At 38.2% G+C, this 21,946-nt stretch overlaps 3 protein-coding genes across 5 annotated transcripts; 1 reads left to right on the forward strand and 2 right to left on the reverse strand.

Moving 5' to 3' along the window:
• LOC110164553 (ATP-dependent 6-phosphofructokinase, muscle type) lies at positions 1-6,732 on the reverse strand. Its single transcript, XM_020929609.2, has 22 exons — positions 6,570-6,732; positions 5,611-5,684; positions 5,454-5,531; positions 4,769-4,958; positions 4,521-4,686; positions 4,381-4,425; positions 4,177-4,285; positions 3,985-4,080; positions 3,820-3,912; positions 3,614-3,739; positions 3,461-3,525; positions 3,118-3,181; positions 2,889-3,035; positions 2,566-2,636; positions 2,416-2,503; positions 1,501-1,653; positions 1,250-1,414; positions 1,122-1,183; positions 607-718; positions 425-524; positions 246-351; positions 1-179 (listed from the first exon to the last, which is right to left on the reverse strand). Exons 1-22 carry the CDS (start codon positions 6,658-6,660, stop codon positions 44-46), a joined length of 2,337 nt encoding a protein of 778 aa, XP_020785268.1. The 5' UTR covers positions 6,661-6,732; the 3' UTR covers positions 1-43.
• An 848-nt stretch (positions 6,733-7,580) lies between these two features.
• On the reverse strand, positions 7,581-12,787 carry troap (trophinin associated protein). Of its 3 annotated transcripts, none has more exons than XM_055166065.1 (16): positions 12,683-12,787; positions 12,270-12,399; positions 11,954-12,188; positions 11,419-11,845; positions 11,221-11,330; positions 11,099-11,150; positions 10,897-10,991; positions 10,768-10,822; positions 10,548-10,696; positions 10,384-10,438; positions 10,215-10,291; positions 10,029-10,115; positions 9,161-9,250; positions 8,710-8,962; positions 8,433-8,635; positions 7,581-8,133 (listed from the first exon to the last, which is right to left on the reverse strand). In XM_055166065.1, exons 2-16 carry the CDS (start codon positions 12,317-12,319, stop codon positions 8,080-8,082), a joined length of 1,992 nt encoding a protein of 663 aa, XP_055022040.1. In that variant the 5' UTR covers positions 12,320-12,399; positions 12,683-12,787; the 3' UTR covers positions 7,581-8,079. The 3 variants fall into 3 exon arrangements, with proteins under 3 accessions (XP_055022040.1, XP_055022041.1, XP_055022039.1); XM_055166066.1 differs by having other exon boundaries at positions 9,167-9,250; positions 11,221-11,333; XM_055166064.1 differs by having other exon boundaries at positions 11,221-11,333.
• A 982-nt stretch (positions 12,788-13,769) lies between these two features.
• Positions 13,770-21,923, forward strand: LOC110164591 (DEF6 guanine nucleotide exchange factor). The gene is made up of 11 exons (XM_020929659.2): positions 13,770-13,939; positions 15,233-15,373; positions 15,718-15,903; positions 16,846-17,073; positions 17,150-17,296; positions 18,036-18,144; positions 18,670-18,968; positions 19,286-19,452; positions 20,043-20,241; positions 20,503-20,593; positions 21,184-21,923. Exons 1-11 carry the CDS (start codon positions 13,844-13,846, stop codon positions 21,372-21,374), a joined length of 1,854 nt encoding a protein of 617 aa, XP_020785318.1. The 5' UTR covers positions 13,770-13,843; the 3' UTR covers positions 21,375-21,923.
• Positions 21,924-21,946: the final 23 nt, after the last annotated feature.

Consider the following 21,946-nt stretch of genomic DNA (forward strand, 5'->3'; position numbering starts at 1 on the left):
TTTGATGTGACACAGAAATGTAATTTATTGAAGTCAGAGCCAGCTACAGCTGACCTCTCTTTTTGATCACATGCTCCATATCTGCATGTTCAGAGGTGTCCAGTTTGATGTCATATTTGGCAAGGATCTTCATGATCGGCCTTATCTTAAGCCACCACTGCGTCTTGGGTATACGATGTCTATTAAAAAAAAAAAAGTCAAATCATTGTAACAAACATATTTAGGGTTGCCACAAACTAGCATACTCAAAATCAGTGTCTGCTTTAAGTTCAGCAAGGGGCTGAAATGTCAGTGCTCTCTTCCTCATCCCAAGCACACAGGCAGAATCAGGTGTGTTGGCGAAGATTCGGCCTGAACAAAGCAAGCATTATTTGTGACATTAGTGCATTTTGTAAATAATAAAGTATTGTGTGCATGAGTGTACCATGTCTGTAGCAGTCCTTCAGTTTTTCAGTTAGCCACAGGACAGACTTGGCCCCCATTTTTGTCCCAAAATTTCTGTCAAAAGGTGTAGGTGTACCACCCTGTCAGAGATAACACACACACACAGACACAACACTTCAATATCAAGTTGAAACAGAACATAAACATTTTCATTGATCAAACCTGCTGCATATGTCCCAGGACATTTTTACGGCAGTCGAAAGTGCCTTTGCCCTCTTCTGAATACAGGTTGAAAATAAAGTCAGTGGTGTAGTTGGAGTTGCAACTTTCATTTCTGTAAGTATACCAACAAGAAATACTGAAACAAAACAGCCATAAAAATCCACACTAATAATCATTTTTGGGACAGTTAGAATGTTTTAGTGTGGGAGTGACGTAAGTGTCCAAGTGGTTAGAGCAAAATGTAATTAAACTTATCTTGCATTTATTCCATTACTGCTTGCAATCTCTTATTGAGAGTCTCTCAACAAATCTGACCTGTATCTACAGGAGTGGTGGCATCATCTTGACCCCATAGAGATGGCCTAGTTTAATGTCATACTGTGGAACATTCCAGGCAACACAATAACATCTCTATGGAGACAAGGAGGTAGCGGACACTCCACCATAAATGCTACATAGTGCACCTACAAAAAATGTCCCAAAATATTTGTAGTTCATGTTCAGAAAATATTAACCTTAGAATCAATCCTCTCTTAACAGTTGTTTTCATCTTCTCAATAAGATGCATCACATTCATCTATAAATAAACACACATTAAAAGACTGTTTTATTCAATACGACAAAGGTTTTAAAATGTACCCACTTCAAGGTCTTTAATAGTGAATTTTTCCTCATATATGTAGGCAGCATCAGCCCCAGCTGCAAGGCCTGCCATAGTGGCCAAGTAGCCACAGTAACCTCCCATAGTCTCCACAATAAACACTCGTCGTTTGGTCCCTGCTGCAGACTGCTTTATCCTGTCACAAGTCTAGACAGGAGCAAAGGAGAATGAGTTTATGAGAATGAGTTTATAAGAATATTTTATGGTGATTTTTGAAGTAACCAATATCCTACTGATGTGATTGTGTTGAGGGCTGTGTCTGCACCAATACTGAAGTCTGATCCTGGGACATTGTTGGACACAGTGGCAGGAATCACCACCATCGGAATGCACATCTCCTCATATTGCTCTCTGGCTTGAACCAATTCCAGGCCTCCCACATAAGCCTGCAGGAGTATAAAAATAAGGGACTAATAATTTGAGGACTTTTAGAGATCAAACTGTTAGGGATGGTATAACAGATAGCGATTATCAGCAATATCAGAGAATTTCCTCAGATATCAGTATCTGTCCGATATTCAAAATGTAGCCAATATTTTCTCGGCACTGCCCTGGTGTCTATGAGCCTGTGTACTAAATGAGTTAATTAGACAAATACATGTTATTATATATATATATATGTTTTTTTATTAATTTGTAATTTTAGTCAGTTTGTAAACTTCACTATAACTTAGCATAAATTTGGTTGGTACTATAGCTTTTAAAAGCTTAATATCAGAAACAGCAAATAGCAAATACTGGTCATCGTTCACAGCAGCTAACATTGGATATCAGTATTTGCTAAAAAAAAATCAATTTCAGATAATCCCTAGACTATGTGACTGGAAGAATCGACAGAGAAAAAAGGCATTGCTACTTTTCCTGTTGCCAGGAACACTGTAAATCAATGGAGTGGTCATTTACTAATGACTCAAAATGCAGAACACAATTTCACTGCTACTTGTCTCACAATTTCTGATTAGAGCTGCTAATAGAGACTTGAGAGATATCAAACTAAGAACAACCAAGTTTACCTGCATAATTTAATAAATTTCTTGTGGATTGCTGTAATATTGTAATATTGCCCAGTTATTGTCATCGAGATAATCCATAGTGTGACAGTAGTAACAAACAGACTAAACCATCCCATTAAGAGACAAATGCATTACCTCAAATCCTCCAATGATCACTAGAGCATGGATGTTGAATTTTGCAATATTCAAACTAATTTCTTCAAATAATTTTCCTGGTAGAGTTCTAGGAATAAAACAAATCAATAATTATTATTTATTAATATGGCTTTTGTTTTGTTTTTCTACCTTTTTGTGCCCAGCATTGAGCCTCCTTTTCCCGTCCAGCCACTCACTCCAGTCCAGCAAATGGGCTCAATCTGCCAAAAAAAACCCCAAACAAACAAACAAAAAAAACTCCTATAGACCCACAGATCCATTTAAATTTATACAAAACATTCCCAAACATATCTAAAATTGCGCTTTGTATCATTGATGCACGGTTGAGAAATCCTGCATGTTCAGGTGGTTTTCTGCTGTTTAGGTACATCAAATGTTTCCACTATATGATATATGGTGCCAAAGAGTCAAATGCAGTTTAATGCATATTATGACCTTTAAAGACAAAATACCTGGCCATGAGCAAGTCCATCAAAGCCATCGTGAACAGCCAACATATTGTGTCCCTGAATGATGCCCATCCTGACAGCAGCTCTCACTGCAGCATTCATACCGGCACAGGGAGCTCCGACATTCAGTATGGCCACATTGATATTGCTCTGCATAACAAGGGAATGGGTTTGTCAAACAAAAAACAATATTCATGAATAAATTATAGTGATTAAAGTATTCATTTTCTACCTTCACATCTGGAGGATTGATGTGAGCCAGGAGCTTGTATGTGTTCCAGTTATTCTCAAAACTCCTATACAGTTTTAAAAACATTGGTCTCACATTTACACTTGTTCTTTCTAAATAAGCTACAACAAAATATACATTGAGAGATAGTTGGCAAGAAAAGTTTAAGTTAGTTCATATTATTTTATTTAAAATAGGCTTTGTTATCATGCTTTAGGGTTATTGTGTGCATGGTATAATGTGGTGTTTGATTTGATTGCTTATACAAATATTCAGCCATGTATTGAACTTCTTATTGTGAGAACTACAGTGGCCTTCATTGTTTTCTAAATTAAAAGTTACTTACTTTCCTCTAAGCTTGATGGCCTCATCAAATCTCCCCTCAGCCATCGCTGCTGTTACATCTTTGGTCTTTAAAGTTAAAACAAGACAGCACATTTTTACAGCTACTCAAAATATTACCTTAAAGAGCATGAGGATCCAAAAGTTAAGCACGTACCACTTGCACACACTCCATTAGAGGCAGTCTGACAGCCTGGTTTCCAGACAAACTGACCACACAAGCCGGGGTGTCAGGGGTGGCCTCCAGCAGAGCCATTACTGCCTCCACACCCATCCTACTGCCCTGAGGAGACAGAATAGTTACCCTACATATTGAGGTATAGCTTTATTCCTGCAGTGTTTTAAGTGTTTATAATTACTTACAAGGATCCTGTCAAATGCAGACGGTGTCCCACCTCTTTGCACATGTCCCAGTATTGTGGTGCGAGTGTCGAAGCCAAGCCTGTCTGTCACAAGCTTAAAAACACACAGTACATGTTTACTTAATTTCAGGTTAATTTATTACTCAGATAGCTAGGGGCAGTTTACCATTTTGATTTGTTCAGAAGTGATTGGTTTACCATCTCTGCTGATAGCCCCTTCAGCCACAATGATGACATTCAAACGAGATCCTCTGGCTCTTTGCTAAATATAATGATAGTTACAATCACTTAGTGTTTTTGGAGACTAAAGATTGAGATAAGAATAAAAAAAATACAAAATAAAAAAACACACACTTACATCTGCCAGTCTCCTACAGAGATGGTTCTCCCAGCCCTCATCTGGAGGCATTTCAGGGATAAAGACCCAATCTGCACCACAAGCCAGAGCTGTGACCAGGGCCAAGTACCTGCAAAGAGACAGACAAAATCTGTAAATTCTATCATATAATACTATATAAAATCAGATGTAGAAGGGAAAACACTATAGACCAAAAGCATTTACCCACAATGTCTTCCCATAACTTCAAGAATAAATGTCCTCTGATGGCTAGGGAAAGCAAAAGAAAAACATAAGTAAGGCATAGATTACAGTAATTTTAACACATTTAATATGTGGTATTTGTAAACTATATATAATCTGACCTCTGTGCAGTGGTGGTTATGGCATCCACCACTTCGATGATGCGGTGCAGGGCAGAATCAGTGCCGATTGTCATGTCCGTGCCACAGAAGTCATTATCTATGGAGCCCACCATTCCCACAATGTTCAGGTGCGAGGACCTTTTGGCCTCGGCCTCTGTGATCTTACCTGCACAAAAGAAACCAAACTATAAAATAAATGATGACTTCATGAATTTGTAGTATTTTGTGCATTTGATTAATTTTCAGACCGGCATTGACCAGGTCTTTCAGCAGACCGCTCCATTCGGTCCTGAACTGATTGGCTCCAGTTAAACTGCCATCTCCTCCGATCACACACAAGTTAGTGATTCCTAGCTTCACCAGGTTACATGCTGCAGTCATACGCCCGTCTCTGCTACGGAAATCTTTACAGCGAGCACTGCCAATCACGGTCCCACCCTAAAGAGAGTAAAAACTAAATATTATCAAAATGTAAATTATATTATTTATAATGTTGACTTGTTGATTCATTTTACAGAAGCAGATTATCCAAAGAACCTTAATATGTTCAAGAGGCACTTTCTGATGACAAAGTTTCATTTTTATCATGCAGTGGAGAAGGTCATTACTTTGAAATAATATCCTAACATTACAGTGCCCCAAAGCTAGTGCATGTGTCAGATCAGCTGTACTGCCAAGAGTCTTTGGATATTTGAGATGATTATGGAAAGAAATGTCTATCATGGTATGGCAGAGAACTGCAGTCATAGGGGGCAAAAGCAGCATTTGAAGTATGTCTACTTCAGTATGAACTTTTTTAGATTTGAGAAAGGAAATGTAATAAGGTTGTTGCACTTAAAGCCCACTGAGAACAAAATATCTGAACAGACACTTGAATGTTTTAGAGTGAATTAAAATTACATTCTTGTCCAGTACATAGACCAGTTCACTCACCAGTTGGAGCATCATAGACACACTTTCCCATGTTGCCTGCTTGATGTGGTCCCCACCGTCCACCAGGCCCTGGTACCCCTGCACATTAAGAAGAGTTTACATAAGTGCTTATACAATATCTAATGTTCTGTAAAGTAATAGTCAAGCCACAGCTTACCTCATGCACAAAGAAGACCTTAGCTCCAGTGTAGAGACCAACTCTGACAGTAGCCCTCACTGCAGCATTCATACCTAAAACACAAACACACACCTCTCAATTTCTGTCATGAACCATCAAAACTCCACAAACTCTTTGATGTACATTCAAATCAGTTAAGGTTGTTCAGGTATCATTGTATTATTTTGTCTCGTATGTCATGGAAGTTCAGATTTTAATACAATAACTGAATGTACTGCACACTTATTGTTGTGCAGTAAAATAAAACTAAAAGCTATGTCTGTATCAGAGAGCTCATTGGCTTTGTATCACATCCATTCTTGAAGGTGTTTATTATCTCTAAGTATGTAACCTGTAAAAATAGACAGAACATTAGCACACTATGTCTTGTGTCCCTTCTTAATGCTGGGGTCAGACACATGAAAGGCCACGGGATGATGTTGTGTTGTATTAGGTCCGTCTTGTCCCAGCTCCTGTTTCAGACAGAGCAGCTGTAAGAGTGGGCGTTTCCCTTTTTCCCCCATACCACAAAAAGGTCACTGTCTCTAAAATTAGCCCCAAAGATTTACAAAGGGGGCACCTCTTGACAAAAGAGTACACTTGGTCCCCGATTTCAATAGAGGGAAAAAACTGCAAAAGTTGAGCAGTTTGGCAGTTATACTTCATGCACTAATTCACTTCAGGTGTGCAACTGCAGGATGAGATGAACAAAGAACCAGAAACAAATACATGTAAATATTCTGAGCATACTATTGAATATAGTGGTAGACTACAAACAAGTATTTACTGATATTAGTACTAATAAAATAAAAGGCACTATGAATTGTGTCCATCTCTGCTATCAGCAGTTTGTAATCAACTTGGCATGAAATCTGACATCTCCTAAAATGTAGCTTGAACTGTTGGCAAGTACATTCCATATGGTCATGCAGATTGAGCTGACATTAGTCACATCTTACCTTGTGCATCACCGCCAGAAGTTAGCACAGCGATTGAGCGACCCAACCCCATTTTGGTGGGGTCAGTGGGGAGAGTGGTGGTGGTGGACATGTCTTCACTGGTAGAGGAACAGACTGAGGTTCAAAACAATACAAAAGGAGAAGCAGGTCCTGGCACCTCCTCCCTGTTCTCAAGGGAGAGTGCAGTGAAGGCACAAGGCTTTATAGACTGTTGCCCCCTCCCACTGTCTCCCTCCACTACAGACCACTAAATATACACAGACCAGAGAGCCACCTGCACTGGACACAAGCAGCAAACAGACAAAAATTACAGTCATGAAATGCCATATCATAGCCCTTGTGCATGTTTATTGGGTTAAATAAAGTTTAACGGTGCACTTTAACTTTTTTTTTTTTTTTTTACCTCCATAGAGCCAAGCAGGTAACACTACCATGTCAGATCTGTGGAGAGGTAACCCTGCTCTCAGCAAGAATTTATGTTGTTCAAGGTATTTTTGAGCAATAAAAACGTATAGGAAAAAAAATAAATGCAAAATATTGTCAATGCCTAATGGAACATTCCTGACAAACCAAGTACATCTCCAGAAGCTAGTAGTGGACCATCCACCAGAAAAGTTACATACTGCCCCTTTACAGTATATATTATATTAGGAAAACATTAGAACCAATATTCAATTTAGACAAAAGTATTGATTAGACTGGATAAGATAGAAAGTACACCATTATTTTTTAAATATCAGTGATGAAAATACACTTTACACTGATAAATGCTATTAATGGGTTGCCTGGTCTTAACAATTTGAATGAACTGTGCAACAGATTTAACAGTGCATGTTGTATGAGTTAGAGTGAAATAATACTTGGTACTGTGACCCTCTGTATGGGTCAACAGTGTAACCCATACATATCTATTGAAGTCAGTCTTAGTTAGTGTCAAAAATGTAAACACTTGATTCAAAACTGTTACGTTAGTACATTTGAATAGAATAAAAATAGCCAAATGATCTCCATATAAACATTTATTATAAACACTATATTTAGTAACAACATTTATTTCATTTTATGCTTTATAATAGCTTAGCTTTAAAATACACCCTATTCATCTACATTTTGACCTTAACACTGATCCTAGCTCTTCATGAAATGTTCAGTCATCATATTGCATATTTTTTATTTTCTTGAAATCTAAATATACATGACGTAAAAAGATTTTGTAAAAATAACAACAGACTTCAGTAGTGTTCCCTGGACGTATGTTGCAGAGACAGAGAAAGTTCCAGTTTCTCACAATAATTGCCATATGGCTTAAAATCATGAATACAGATTTTATTGTCCCCGAGGTCTAGCTTCAAAATGTATTAGGTCTGTATTTGTATCTAGAGGACTGGCATCTGGCATTATGGCATTTTCCATTGCTTGAATTTATTCAGTTTTAATGTCCAGTGAAACAGTCCATCAGTGAAAAAACTTTTACATATTATCAGCAATACACCACAACATACTGGTGCAATCACCTCTCGTGATGGGAGTCTTGTGACAGGTCAGGACAGATGGGTACAAATCTCTGAAAAACAAAATACACAGAAGAAGCATGCCTTTAGTATTTTTTGTAAGATAGTGTAGTTTTAGATAGATAACAGCTACTTGATTTTGGACACTCCTTCATGTATGCTGTGTGTAATATTATTTAAATAAATTAAGTAAAGTTTGATCCAGACTTCACTTTGTTGGCAGCTTTTACAGAAGATACATGGCTAAGATAAAACAATATTCCAAACAGACAATTCCTAAAGTATAAACACTCATTGTTATTACAGTATCTTTCTATTTAAATACAAATGTAAAAGGTGTACGTAAACTTACAGTGGATTCTTCAAAGTGCAGTAGTGTGGCCAAAGGATTTCCACAGCGGGGCCGTGGGGCGTGGAACCCAGACACGGTCGGGACAGACACAGAGGTGTAGGTGGCCACCTCCTCATCCAACCTCAGCTCTTCTAAAGGAGGGAGGCACTTTCGCAGCATGGCCACAGCTGGATTCATAACACCAGTCTTCAGAGTCAGGAGATCTGTAACAGCATAAAGAGCTGCTAAAGAAACAAATTATGCTTAAAAATAGTGTAGTGTAGAAAAATGTATTAACCTTTGGTTACAGTCTGACTGTGACAGCTTTGTAGTAGCACAGGTAGTGCCTCCTCAGGGCCGTGCTGTTTATGGCCTGTTGTCTCCAGTTTCTTAAAGCAAGGGTCTCTGAACAATTTTTTTCCTGTAGAAAAGAAAATGACTGACTCTCGCTCTGGAGCTTGAAAAAATGGTCCCTCAACCCGTTCATCTTCCTTCATTGAACCATCTTCCTTTTCCTCATTTTTGACAGGGCTGTGCATTTTTTCTTTACACTGAAAGTACATAAAGAGAAACAAAGAACGTTACAATCGAATAAACAGTTGTTTGGTATGTTTATGCGCAAACTCAAAATACAATCCAATCTGCTGTATCAATTCTAAACCATACAAATTGCTTTAAATAGTGTTGATGGGATTAAATACATATTCCCAGTGCCATATAAATTCCTATATAGTACACATTAGACCCACGCTTGCCAGGTCTTGAAGTGACTCTGTTGAAGGGACTGTAACTTCATCTGTGGTCTGTTCATCTTCAACAAACAATTTCTGAACAACCTCCTGAAAAAACAAACAAAATGTAATCACACATGTAGCCATGTTTCCAATCTATACTATAGAAGGAAGTGTTTTAAAGTGCATATGATGGGTCTTCATGTTTTCTAATTAAACTGGATTGGTGTAAATACAGGAACTAGCACTGTGTTTTTAAACTAAATACCTATATATGTCATAAACCCTGCAAATTCCATTGAAAATGCAGGGACAATTACACTTTATGCTGGCAGTTCAAACCTTCATAAAAAAAAGTTGTTGTCATTTACATCTATTAGTCTAATGATAACTATGGACATGAGACTGGTTTTGGCCATTGTTGACATTAAAATGTGAGGTTTGGCTGTTCATTTCCAAAATGATAAATTTTACCAATGTTTAAAAACTAGCCAAGATTTTTTTTCTGTAAAATCTTAAATATGACATTAACTATGTTTTATTGAGATGGGCAATCTAACCTAGCCAGGCTGGCGCCACCTAGTGCCTCTGCTAAATTTAATTTCTCTCCAGCAACTAGGTCAGGAATCAAAATACACTAGACTGTTCGCAAAAACCCCAGTAGTGCAAGTTCGGGCACCAGCCAATCAGCGAAGAGCCATATATTCAGTGTTGTCAACGATTCCCAAGATCGAGGATTTAAAGCCGGAATAAAGAGAATGTTTAGTGAATTTCATCAAGGGGAAAGATGTTATTACCGGCTGATGAATCAGGCTAAATCTAACCTGCATATGAACTTAAATATTTTCCTTTTAATCCTTCACAGGATTAATCTTTCTTTATGTACCTCCTGTTTTGTGCAAAGGTTTGCCTTACAGCCCCTTAATCCTGGAGTAGTGGTATATGGAGACTGCTGTGATGATGTATGCCACTTCTGTAATACACACAATACTTAGTTCAGGAAATGATTGAATTAGAAACCAAAATAATAATGTGCATTTCCTACTGTGCTGTGCTAAAGTGAGGAACTCACCATAGCGGACGTGGGCTGGTGCCTAACCACTCTCTGTGGGGTCCATTTCTGACCAGGAGTCTGTTTGAAGGCTGTCACTGAAAAAAAAACAAAAAAAAAAAACATGATACTTGAGTAAAATAAAGGTTTTGTGCAATTAAGAGCACATGAAGAGAAAGCTACAACTTACCCATTAGTGGTGCATTTGGCTCTGCAAAATTTTTCCTGACAGGCACTCTCTGAGCCTTTAGAAGATTAATAACAGAGTAATAATAACAGCAAATATTAGAAAAACAAGTCACAAACTAAAGTAAAAATTTAGAAATTTAGAATAAAAAGAAGGAGAATATCTACCATGTATATTGATGTGTTTCTGCCTGTTGGACACAGAGAGTTTCTTGGAGCAGCACCATCAGGGCCCACAGCTCTCACACCTTCATTCTGTAGGATACTCTGAAGAGCAGCAGCATCCGGAGAAAACTGCACCATTTTCACAGATGTACCTTTAAAGAGAACATAACATCATTCCACAGTCTGAATGATCACTGTGAGAATCAAGAGTCACCTTTCTTACCAGAGAGTCCCGTTTTAGTATCAACACCATTCTTTTTAACTGGCACTCTCATGGGCTGCCAAAACAAATATAAAAAAGTCCACTGGGTTTCAAAGACAATAATCATTCAGTGCCACAGTTTGTACATACTGTGTCTGATGGAGTCCTAGCCTTTACTCCTTCGTTCTTTAGGATGCTCTGCAAAGCTCCGTGGTCTGGGGAATATTGTGCTGATTTCATGGAACCTGTAAAAATGAGTATAAGCATACCTTGAATTTACAGTGTACATTTAATCTGAAAGTATAGCATACAAGTATACAAAAGCAATGTATGCATATATAAATGTTGTAACCTGGATTGGATTCAGCTTTTTGGCGACTCTTCATTACAGATACACGCTGCGGCTGCAATAAAACAGCAACATAAGATTTCAACTTTTCCATTTTGAAGAAAACCTAATAAGCCAAAACTAACCAGATAGTTGTATGGTTTGGACTGTGGGGTCACAGCCGATGACATTTCCTCATTGCAAAGAATGCTAAGCAAAGTTGTTTGATCATGCTGGAAATTGTCCACTTTGTCACCTTCTTCAAAAATATACATTACAGATACCATAAGCAAGAACTGACAATTGATATGAAATGAAGTAAAAGTACTGTCATAAGAACTTACCTTTTAAAATGCTGGATGTGTCTTTTAGACTGAGCAAGTTCATATTATGTGAACAGGCCTCAGCAGCAGAAGCCGGTTGTTCAGAGGCAGTAGCACTGTTCTCATTAGAGTTCAGTGGAAATGACACATGTTTGGACAAACTAGTTGAGGTCTTGTGAGAGTGAAGTGGTCTTGATTTTCCCAGCAGCTGTGATGAATTTTCTGTCATCTTTGTGGACTTAACATTTTCTTTTAAGGTAGCTGAATGTTTAAAGTTTCTGTTTGTTGTTGTAAACTGACAAGAACTGACATTTTTGTTAAGCTTAGAGTTTCGTGTTGGATGAATTATATTAGGTGGATGATTTTCTGATGGCAATCTTGAGGCTTTTGGCTGGGACAAGTTGAATGGTACTGGCCTGGTGCATGGCTTTTTTGTTTTTGCCTTCCCCTGTTAAAAAAAATATTAAGGCAATTGAAAAATTTGAATTTGAAACTCGTGACACTCTTCTATGAAGTATTTGTATAAATGGAGTGCATGTGTTTATTTTATACTTACAGACAGGGGTTTGGCATCCCATTTACAGTGGGATTGAGCAAACTCATTTGGAATCTGAAGATGAAGTGACTTCGCGAGTACTGGGAGCCTGCTCCCAGTTGGGCGTGGATGAGGTGGACGAACCTGTCCTGACCTTCCTAAACCTTGATCTTCTAGATTATGCTGCAATGAGTGCATGGGCAAAGATTTGGAGAATTTTGGTTCTGCTGCCACTTTATTTTGTTCATTTATTGTCCTGAAAAAAGACATTAACAATACACATTTGATTATCAAATAATGCACACAAATAGTCCTTATAGCAATGATAGGCACTCACCTCAGGATTGTGTTCTGACTTTGTTGTCGAAGCACAGAAGAGGGGTCCATGTTGTAGAACAAGAGGTCAGGGATTTTGGTGAGAATCTTTGATGTGCAAATGATAGATCACAGTTCAAACACGTAGAAAACTGAGAAAAAACACAAAAGCAACAGCAATATATTCAGTCCGAACTTACACCAACACAAAACAACAGGTAAACCACAGTTTTTGTACACATATAAAAAGCAGCAATACAGAGAGCGTACGGACTACGGTACAAAGAAAAGCAAGGCACACAAAACAAATAAATAGATGCAAAAGGTTAGCAAAACCAACATGTAACGGCTAAATACAAGCTTTGAAGCGCATACGACTCGGTTATGATATCCGCTGTAAAACAGATTAGTTGTGTGGGGAAAGAACTTCCAAACCTTGTTACTGTATTGAGGTTTGTGGACATTTAAAGCTCCCCGGTTGTTACTGAACGCAGAGCAGCACAGCGCCCCGTCAACTTCCTGGACTTGCAGAAGTTTGTAAAAAGCGCGTTTTGCGATTGGTGGAAAGAGTTGCTCTCAGCCAATCAGGAGCCGAGTTGAATAAACAACTCTATGGCAACGACGCGAAAAGTAGCGTACCACGTGACAGTGAGGATTTTGCCGCGACCACAACCCCTTCATCAGATTAATTTATCCTTGGATGTATTAAGGTCCTTGGTTTCATATTTTCGAAGTTAATGCCAGTACTGTAAAGTAAGGCAAACAGAATCGTCTTTTGCTGATTGAATGTGCTTATTAATAGGCTACTACTACTTAGATAAAAATATTTACTCCCGCCATATTTTTCAAATCACCAGTTTATGAATAAAAACGTTTGAATCTTGTAGACTGCCAATTGCCATCATGAATGTGTTGGTCTGGGAGAAGCGCCTTGCTTACCAGAATTGGAGAGTGTCCTTGAAGAGGTCACACTAGGTCCCTGTATTGAAACAGTAGCTAATAGATGCTGTAAACTTTATGTTGATGATGGGGGCATCTATTATAAGTTTATACTTCTTTCTGCTCCTTTTCATTCACATTGATGTATGTAACACCATTATTTTATATCCATCTTAAACAAAAGAAACACAATAAAAATTTAATTAAATCATACAAATGATGTGGATAAATCACAGCTATCATTGCTTGTATATTTTCTGTATTTTATAACAAACACAATTTAGGCTAAACAAATATGACAAAATTCCTAGAATTAACAGTGGAACCAATCTAACTCGGACTAACTGACTAGAGACCATTACTTTGACAGAGTTTTATCCGTAGTTTACTATTACACTTTTGTTCTGTATTCCAACATGGCCCATGTATATATGTATATATTTCACACAAAAATAGGTGTGCACATTTTTGACTAATAACCACAATGTGAATAACTGCAACCTACAGTGCCACCTTGTGCTTTGTCCTCTTTGTCCACTAGGTGTTGCTGTAAATGGCGCAGCCTTTTGCTCCAGCAGCAGTGTAGTATTGTGGGTGTGTGGCTGTCACTCAGGGCCCTCGCTGTGACAGTGGAGAGTTGGGCACAAGACAAGCGCCATGGACCTGCGTTCAGAGCTGCTCAAGTCCATCTGGTATGGTTTCACTGCCCTTGACCTGGAGAAGAGTGGCAAGGTGTCCAAATCTCAACTTAAGGTAGGTAAAATATCTGTTTATCTATATATAGTATATTTAATCTTATCTATTCTGTATTCCTTCCACTTTATGGGAACTGTGATTGTGATGTAAAAACTCCTATGACTAAAAACTAAAATTTTAAGGCATTTGCAGTCATTTGCAGTTTGATTTCCTATGTGAAAGTGTACAAACCACTCACTCAACAACAGGGAACACATTTCTTCCTATATTGTACGTGTAATACTGACCATAGAAAGCGAGAGAGGACACAATACGCACCTCTGTCTCGCCTGGGCACGCGAGTAACAGTTTGCCCTCAGTGTAGATGTGAATGGGCGCCCTCATGTCCCCAAAGCAGTGTATTCAAATGGGCCACCATGTACCATCTTGTATTGCTGAGTCTCGTATGGCTCTTACTGTGAGCAAACAAGAAGCTGTTGATAGGACTGTGTTCAGCAGCATGGTAAAAGGACATTGTTACACACAACGAGGCCATACCCTGCTTACACACATGCTGATAATGGCTTTCAATGGTGCCACTGTATTGTGTGGGGACTCATGATTATGTCACTTCTACTTATTGTTGCTCAGACCTCATACCAGCCACCTTCACTTTTCGCAGACCAGACCCATGACAAAGCTTATCCCCCTTATGCATGCTGCCCCAGTGAAGGCCGAGAGTTAGCAAACATGCTCAGGAACAATTCGAAAATAAGTTTGCATGTACCTCAGAAGTGACAGATGTGCATCGTTGTCAAGAGACAGGATGTGGTTATGGCTCAACACGAGGAGGCAACGCGTCTGATTATGTACAGCCGATATTGAGGCCAAAGTAAATGTTATCAGGAAAAAAATGTAATCTTTTAAATCATCAGTGTTCCCTCTTAGATGGTAAACATAAATTCAAAATGCAAGGCTTCTTATTCTACAGTGCAATAATAAAATAGACCACATAAGAAACTGTTGTCCAGTCATGTCATATACTTTTACTTGCTCTCTTCATTTTCAGTGTCAAATTTGTGAAAGTTCTTTGCAAACAGTTTCTACCTTTCTATATTTCAATGCTCTATAAAAGACTTATGATACTTATATATTTGTATACTAGGCAGGGCACTTCAACATAACTAAGTCAACTTTGCTCATTTTGAGGAGGAAGCTATTTAATCTGTGGATGGTATACTCAGCAAATAGTATTTTCTTCTTTATTTCTGTTGTGACATGTCTTATTTTAGCAAATTGTCCTTCAACCTCATCTGTTGCAAATGTGATATGGTTATGAATATGTGTGCCTTGCACATTGTTATCTTGCAGGTGTTGTCCCATAATCTGTGCACAGTGCTGGCCATTCCACACGACCCAGTAGCTTTAGAGGAGCACTTCAGAGATGATGACGATGGGCCAGTGTCTAGTCAGGGGTATATGCCTTACCTCAACAAATACATCCTCGACAAGGTGTGGGAGAGAGCTTCTTTAACTTCAGTTAAAATTTTTATACATATCTATTTGAAATATTTCTGTATTATGTACTGTTAAACCGTTACATATTCAGATTGAGTACCTCACCTGTAATACATTTTATTTATATTTATAATAGATAACAAATGTATTTCAAAGCACCTAAAAGGACTGGCAAACCTACTCCATTCAAAAGAATAACATTTAGCTTTAAGCATGTTATATAAAAATACAATGTATATTAGTAGTCATTTTATGAGCTCCTCAAGTCAGCAGTGTTTTTATCTTATTTTTAAAATATGTCTACGATATTTTTTTAAAGATTTAATTCTCCGTCATAGGTTGTTGAAGGCTCATTTGAAAAGGAAAACGTGGATGAGCTCTGTTGGACCCTGACAGCAAAGAAGAACTACCAGCCGGACAGAGCCAGTGACACCCTCTTACCAGAGAGAGACGCTTTCAGACTCTGGTGCCTCTTCAACTTCCTGTCAGAGGACAAGTATCCTCTGGTGATGGTCGCAGATGAGGTATATACAATTATTTGGCTGTAATGCACTTGAAGGTGACTCCCCTATATATATTTTGTCCAGAATGCACATTTTAAAGATCCTAAAACATTACATTTTACAAGACTGAAGTATGAACTGCAAAATAAATTTAAGAACCAATCAATCAATGAGATCTAAACTACAAGATTAGCAAGTTTTACACATAAAACAGGATATTTTAAAATTTGTTTACAGATTAACCTAATTGCTTAATAACTATCAATTCAATTGCAGTTGTTCTTGCAGCCCTGCACTGTGGTGTATGACAATTTTGAAAGAGCTACCTTTTCTCTAAAAAATGAATCACTTTCAGCTCATTTACACTTAAACTCAAATGTAAAGTCTGTTTTGAATCTTAAGTCTTAATCTGTGGCCACAAAATGGAGCTGGATCTCGTAACCATTGACACCCTGTTTCTTGCCGCTGTGGAACACTGTGCTCTTTTCATGCAGTTCTGTGGGCTTGTTTCTCACTTGCAAATGCTCATTTTGGTTTCCTGTTGTGAGTTTTTTTCTTCTTACAGTTACTGCCAAATTTTTAAGGTAGAGAGAAGACCTGTATAATTTGTGTTCTGTTTTCTTTTGGTAAACAATTCACATTTGGGTTATGGTGGTCACACAATATTATATTATTGTGTATTTAATTGTGTAACAAAAAAATACACAAAGATTTCACTTCTAAAGAGTTACTTTCAGGATGATACATTTTGGATATTACAATCACAGTGCAAACACATAATATGATTCTTTGAAAGCTTAGCAGTTTGCTTTGAAACTTCCCGATATAGTTATCTGTGTTCTACAATATGCAATAATAAATAATAAACAATTTAACAAACTCCTCAAAATGAGTTCAATAGTTGCTGAGTAATAAATATGTTATATGTTATCAATATGTTATTATGTCTATGTGCTTTCTTAGGTTGAATACCTCCTCAAAAAAATCTGTGCAGCCATGAGCATTGAGTTCAACTGTGTGGACCTGGAGGACTTCTTCTCCCATGATGCAATGCAGCAGAATGGCATCACTGTTTGGGTGTTTCTGGAGCTGATGAATTCAGGGAAGATAACACGAGGAGTGGATAAGGCCATTGTCAGCATGGCCATCGAGGAGGTTTACCGGGAAATAGTCGGCGATGTTCTGAAGGAGGTAGGAATCCAGATAATGTTGTGACTGCTGAGGTTTGTGTTTTGAGTGAGTCATGCTTCATTTGACTGACTCTCAGGGTTATCTATGGAAGAAAGGGCAGCTGAGGAGAAACTGGAAGGAGCGCTGGTTCACTCTGAGGCCCAGTGTCTTGTGCTACTACACCGGGGAGGACCGCAAAGACTGTCTAGGCAACATAGCTCTGGATGGGAACTGCTGTGTGGAGGTTAGCAACTTTAACACAGCCAGTTGTGTTTTTCTTTACATTTGGGGTTTAATATATGTACTATATATGATATCAGATCAGTGTTTATTTTGGTTCATTTAAGTGCATTTAATATGTGTGATACCTTTCTCACAAAACATTTTTATGCTTATCATATAACTACATATTATAATTATAATTGTCACTGAAACACCCTTTTTCAATATTCTTTTTAGAATTATATTAACCTCAAAATTTCTTCTGTCTTTTTAAGATGAAAACTGATGCTTGGGAACAGAATGTGTGCCTGTTACAACAGTGTTTATTTTTTTGTATATTGAACCCTCAGTCAATTATTAGTATTCAAACACAATCAGAAGATCTTATAAGGTCTGATTAAAGTTGTGTACTACTCAACAAAGTCTGCTATGTCATGCTTACTCATGTGATTTGTGTCTCTAAATGTTTTAAACATATCATTGTGTTGCATTAATGTCATTTCAGTTTGGAAAGCTGAATAGATGTAGATGCTGTGAATTAACAATTCAATTTATTTATAGCATTACAAGTGTATTTATTGCTCAAACATTAGCAGACTTTCCACAGACCTCACGACTTAGTGGTTGACACATCACTTGGAGATGTTGTTACTTTGCCTGCCATTAGGAATGGGGCAGTTGCTGGTGGCGGTCAGTTAGACAAAAAAAAAGAAGTTTTAATGTTGTTGTTATAAATGTTTTATTTATTTTTTTTATCTCAGGCACTTCCTGACCGAGATGGAAAGAGGTGTATGTTTTGTCTTAAAACTATCTCTAAAACTTATGAAATGAGTGCCTCAGACACCAAACAGCGACAGGAGTGGACCACAGGTAAGAAGGCAGAGGGAAAATCTCAATAAAACAGAATACATACAATGTTGGGTAGCAGAACACAATTGCTGATTGTGACATTGGTGTCAGAAAGGAGAGTTTCAGTTACTTCCTGTAGCCTTCCTCAGAAGTGTGATGCTGGTGTAGTGACGTCGTATCTTGTAGGCTTCTTACATGGTTTTGCCAGGCAGTAGGGGAAGCTTGTCTTATGCTTTCTCCAGGTCTGCATCCCATGTGTGCAACAATGTGCTCCCTCATCACAATTGCGTCAAACAGTAGTGATGAAAGCTTCCCATGCTGTCTGACAAAACCATGTAAGTAACCTACAAGACACGTCACTACACCAGCACATGACACTTTTGTGGAAGGCTGCAGAAAGTAGCTGAAACATGTGAAAGAGGTAAACAAACTCTCCTGCCTGACAAAAAAATCACTAATTCTTTGTGCCTTTGGTGGTCCTTTACCACAGAAAGGAAGTCTTTCTAATCTAAATTTAAGACCCTAAAATACAGTTTGTGTCTGCAGCTATTCAAACGGCCATTCGATTAGATGTGGAGGGTAAGAAGTCCCTTCACAAAGACCTGAAGCTTAAGCGTCGTGAGCAGCGTGAACAGCGAGAGAAGAGGAGACAGTCCAAAGAGGAGGAGCTACAGAGGCTCAGAGCACTGCAGGAGGAGCGCGAGAGGAAGCTGGCTGAACTGGAGCTGCTAAAGGAGGCTCAGAAACAAGCACAGGAGCTGCTGGAGCAGGATGAGCTGAGAAGGAGACAGCAGCATGAGCAGCTGCAGAGGGCCCTGGAGGTGCAGCTCAAGGAGGCAGAGGAGGTAAGACCAGGTGGGGGTAATGCAACAAGGGGAAACAGCTAAGAGGCTACACTTTGGAATTCTGTTTTATGTTTGTCCATTTCACAGTGGCATATAGAGCCTTTATGTTTTAATTTACCTTATACAATAATAATGCATTGGCTTTATGTCGGCCTTTCAAGAGCACTTTACACTGAGTTATTCATTTTACAACTTTCATGCTACAAATCAACCCCAACAATTTATTAAACACTAATACACAACAATTTAGTCAGTGTTTTAAAGTCATTTTACATATTATAAAACAAATTTCAACATCAACTATTCTGTGACTGTAGGCCAGAGTGAGCATGCAGGCTGAGATGGCTCTGAAGGAAGAGGAGGCAGAAAGACAGAGGAAGAGGATTCAGGAACTGGAGGAGATGCAGAGACGATTGGAAGAGGCACTACAACAGGAAATCAAAGCTCGACTGGACGAAGAGGCTTTTCGCTATGCTCAAGCCGGGTACTGTCCACAAAATCTGTCAGAAATTCATGCATTGGTCAGTTGTCAGTAATTAATGTCTCACTGGTTGTAAGAGGGACTTGTCTTTATGTGCAGCTAATAGCACATTTACTGTAGTCACTAAAAAGAGCTCATGTTACATTATGTTCCTGAGGAAGTTGAGCCCCAGCAGAGGAAGTTTTAAATACTGTCATCTGTTACTTACTGTGTGTCTCTCCAGTGTCCTGAACACCCCCAAATTGATTTGTTCTTGCACTTGTCAATGTTTACCTGTACAAATGTAGAATAAGGATTTGTAAGTCGGCTGTTGTGGATTTTGAGCTCTGAAATTACACTGACAGTAGTTTTACTAGGAACTAGAATCTAGGAACAGGAAAATGTGTCTTTGTTGCTAAGCAGAGAGAATAGAAAACACTAAGGAGGACTTCTGGTTCAAATCTAATCAAATGTAGTTTGGTACAAAATTATAACAAGATGTAGAAAAAGATGTGATCAGCCCCATCAAAATAAAACTTAAATTTACGACTTGAAGAAAGACACGGAAATTTAAAAAAATACTGCATGAATGCATTTGTGACTGTTGTGTGCAGACTTCTTGCTGAGGAAGAGGAGAAGATGAAGGCATTGATGGCTCTGCAGGAGGAGCAGGAGGAGTACATCCTAAAGACTCAGAGGGAAAAGCAGGAGCTCAAACAGGAGATGGAGGCCAAGTCCCGTGCTTTAGAGGAGGCACAGAGACAACTGGAGGAGGTCCGCGCTAACCGCCATCGCGTTGACCAGGATGTGGTGGTAAGGAACTAGATAATATGTAATAAGTGCAAGGTGACTGTTCATGTAATTATCAGAAACATAACATTTTCTCGGAGTATTTCCCACTTGGGAAGATATTCATCATTCAGGAGAATTTTATTAAAAATAATCTCATTGTTAGAAACTCTTAGTTAAAAATACAGTTTTTAAAATAAATAAATTTATATTATATTATTGCATATGTGCATATTTTTGTTCTATTTGTCAGAAAATGTAATTATGTAAATGCATGTGTAACAGGCCGCTCAGCGAAAACTTCGTCAGGCAAGCACAAATGTGAAACACTGGAATGTACAGATGAACCGATTGATGAGACCAATTGGGCCAGGGGGTAAGTGGGTGTGATCTCTTACATAAAAAAACAAACCACAAGTTTTTCGTAGGGGTCATGTCTATGTTGTTTTATGAAAATGCATGTGTGCATACTGGGGCTTTGACCTTTTATAACTCAAGATAAAGAGGAGGCAGTGGGTGAGGGGAATGACATAGAGCAAATAGACCAGAGCCTCATTTCAACCCAGTGTTTTCCACCACAGCAACACAACTCCAAAGGGTTGACACACAACCAGACCTTGACAAATCAATATAACTCATTTGCTGGTGTTTTGAACTAAAAGAGCATAGAATTATATTTAATAGACATTTTGTATAATATTAAAGTTTCAACTTGCTATAGTGTTGCAGCAGTAAAAGTAGATTGTGTAATTATTCTAGAATATCAGTTAATTATTTAATTAACTGATCTACTATGCCTACAGTACACTGTTTAGGTTATGTAACTACTTCTGCTTTTGCACTTCACTTGAAAGAGATGATGCATCTCAAGGGCCAACCCTTAATAAAATATTAATACTTGTTGCTGTGAATGTCTTTTGTTTAGATAAACCTAAATAACTTGCATTTATTGATGTTTTGTTACAGAAAAACGACCATCACTGGGAAGCTCTTTTTCCACTTTCCAAATCCCATCACAGAGGGACCCGGGTCTGCGCTTGAGGGCAAGGTCTGGGTCGGATGAGAGAGATGACGAAGGCAAAGAAAATGTGGAGAACACTTGTGATTTAGAGAAGCGCCACTCTCACACTTCAAACGGGGACATGGACATCCCTTGAATTATTATCCTTCTAGTTTTGAGAAATGTACAGAGCTATGCAAAAGTAAAGTTGTGGAGAATGTTTAAAGAAGGTAGCATTTTGAGATATGACTGAAGATACTAAATTGAGGGACTAAAAGAACCATTCATTATTTCATGAAAATTTGCCTAAGAGTTTTGCACAGTTCTGTCCTCACACATGCTAGAAGTTTTTGGTAATGATTAATTTACTGACCTCACCTGTCAAAAGAACCTGCCATATATATGTATAATGTTTACATTTCAACTAATGCTTTGACAAAAACTGCACATTATCTAGCATCTGTTACAAAGACGTCCTAAATAAGTTTAATGTCACATGGTACTTTTTAATTGTAAGATGATGTTAATTTGTTGTTTTTTTGGAAGTGTACATGACTTTTGACTTACTAAGGCAATTGAGTATTCAGTGTCACAGAGTGACTCCAGTAACAACAGGAAAGAGAGAAAGACGGACAGAAATGCCTCAACTTCCTTTTTCTTTTGGCGCTACCATTGTAAATAAACCTGTTATATACTTGTTATGTCATATGGTTTTGTTCTTACTCAGAT

Source organism: Boleophthalmus pectinirostris, unplaced genomic scaffold, assembly GCF_026225935.1.
Source record: "Boleophthalmus pectinirostris isolate CB_2022bp ecotype Guang Dong unplaced genomic scaffold, ASM2622593v1 HiC_scaffold_8, whole genome shotgun sequence".
NCBI lineage: Eukaryota > Metazoa > Chordata > Actinopteri > Gobiiformes > Gobiidae > Boleophthalmus > Boleophthalmus pectinirostris.

What these genes read in the sequence shown, in the direction of transcription:
- LOC110164553 (XM_020929609.2), bottom strand. Translation starts at nt 6,660, where the DNA reads ATGTCCACCACCACCACTCTCCCCACTGACCCCACCAAAATGGGGTTG. An exon ending in CTTCTGAACAAATCAAAATG is followed by an intron (nt 3,913 to 3,984) that starts GTAAACTGCCCC and finishes TGTGTTTTTAAG; the next exon opens with CTTGTGACAGACAGGCTTGG. An exon ending in GCCATCAAGCTTAGAGGAAA is followed by an intron (nt 3,182 to 3,460) that starts GTAAGTAACTTT and finishes AAAACTGTATAG; the next exon opens with GAGTTTTGAGAATAACTGGA.
- troap (XM_055166064.1), bottom strand. Translation starts at nt 12,319, where the DNA reads ATGGACCCCTCTTCTGTGCTTCGACAACAAAGTCAGAACACAATCCTG. An exon ending in TACTAAAACGGGACTCTCTG is followed by an intron (nt 10,697 to 10,767) that starts GTAAGAAAGGTG and finishes TTCTCTTTAAAG; the next exon opens with GTACATCTGTGAAAATGGTG. An exon ending in ACCAGCCCACGTCCGCTATG is followed by an intron (nt 10,116 to 10,214) that starts GTGAGTTCCTCA and finishes TGTGTATTACAG; the next exon opens with AAGTGGCATACATCATCACA.
- LOC110164591 (XM_020929659.2), top strand. Translation starts at nt 13,844, where the DNA reads ATGGACCTGCGTTCAGAGCTGCTCAAGTCCATCTGGTATGGTTTCACT. An exon ending in TCGGCGATGTTCTGAAGGAG is followed by an intron (nt 17,074 to 17,149) that starts GTAGGAATCCAG and finishes ACTGACTCTCAG; the next exon opens with GGTTATCTATGGAAGAAAGG. An exon ending in ATGGGAACTGCTGTGTGGAG is followed by an intron (nt 17,297 to 18,035) that starts GTTAGCAACTTT and finishes TTTTTATCTCAG; the next exon opens with GCACTTCCTGACCGAGATGG.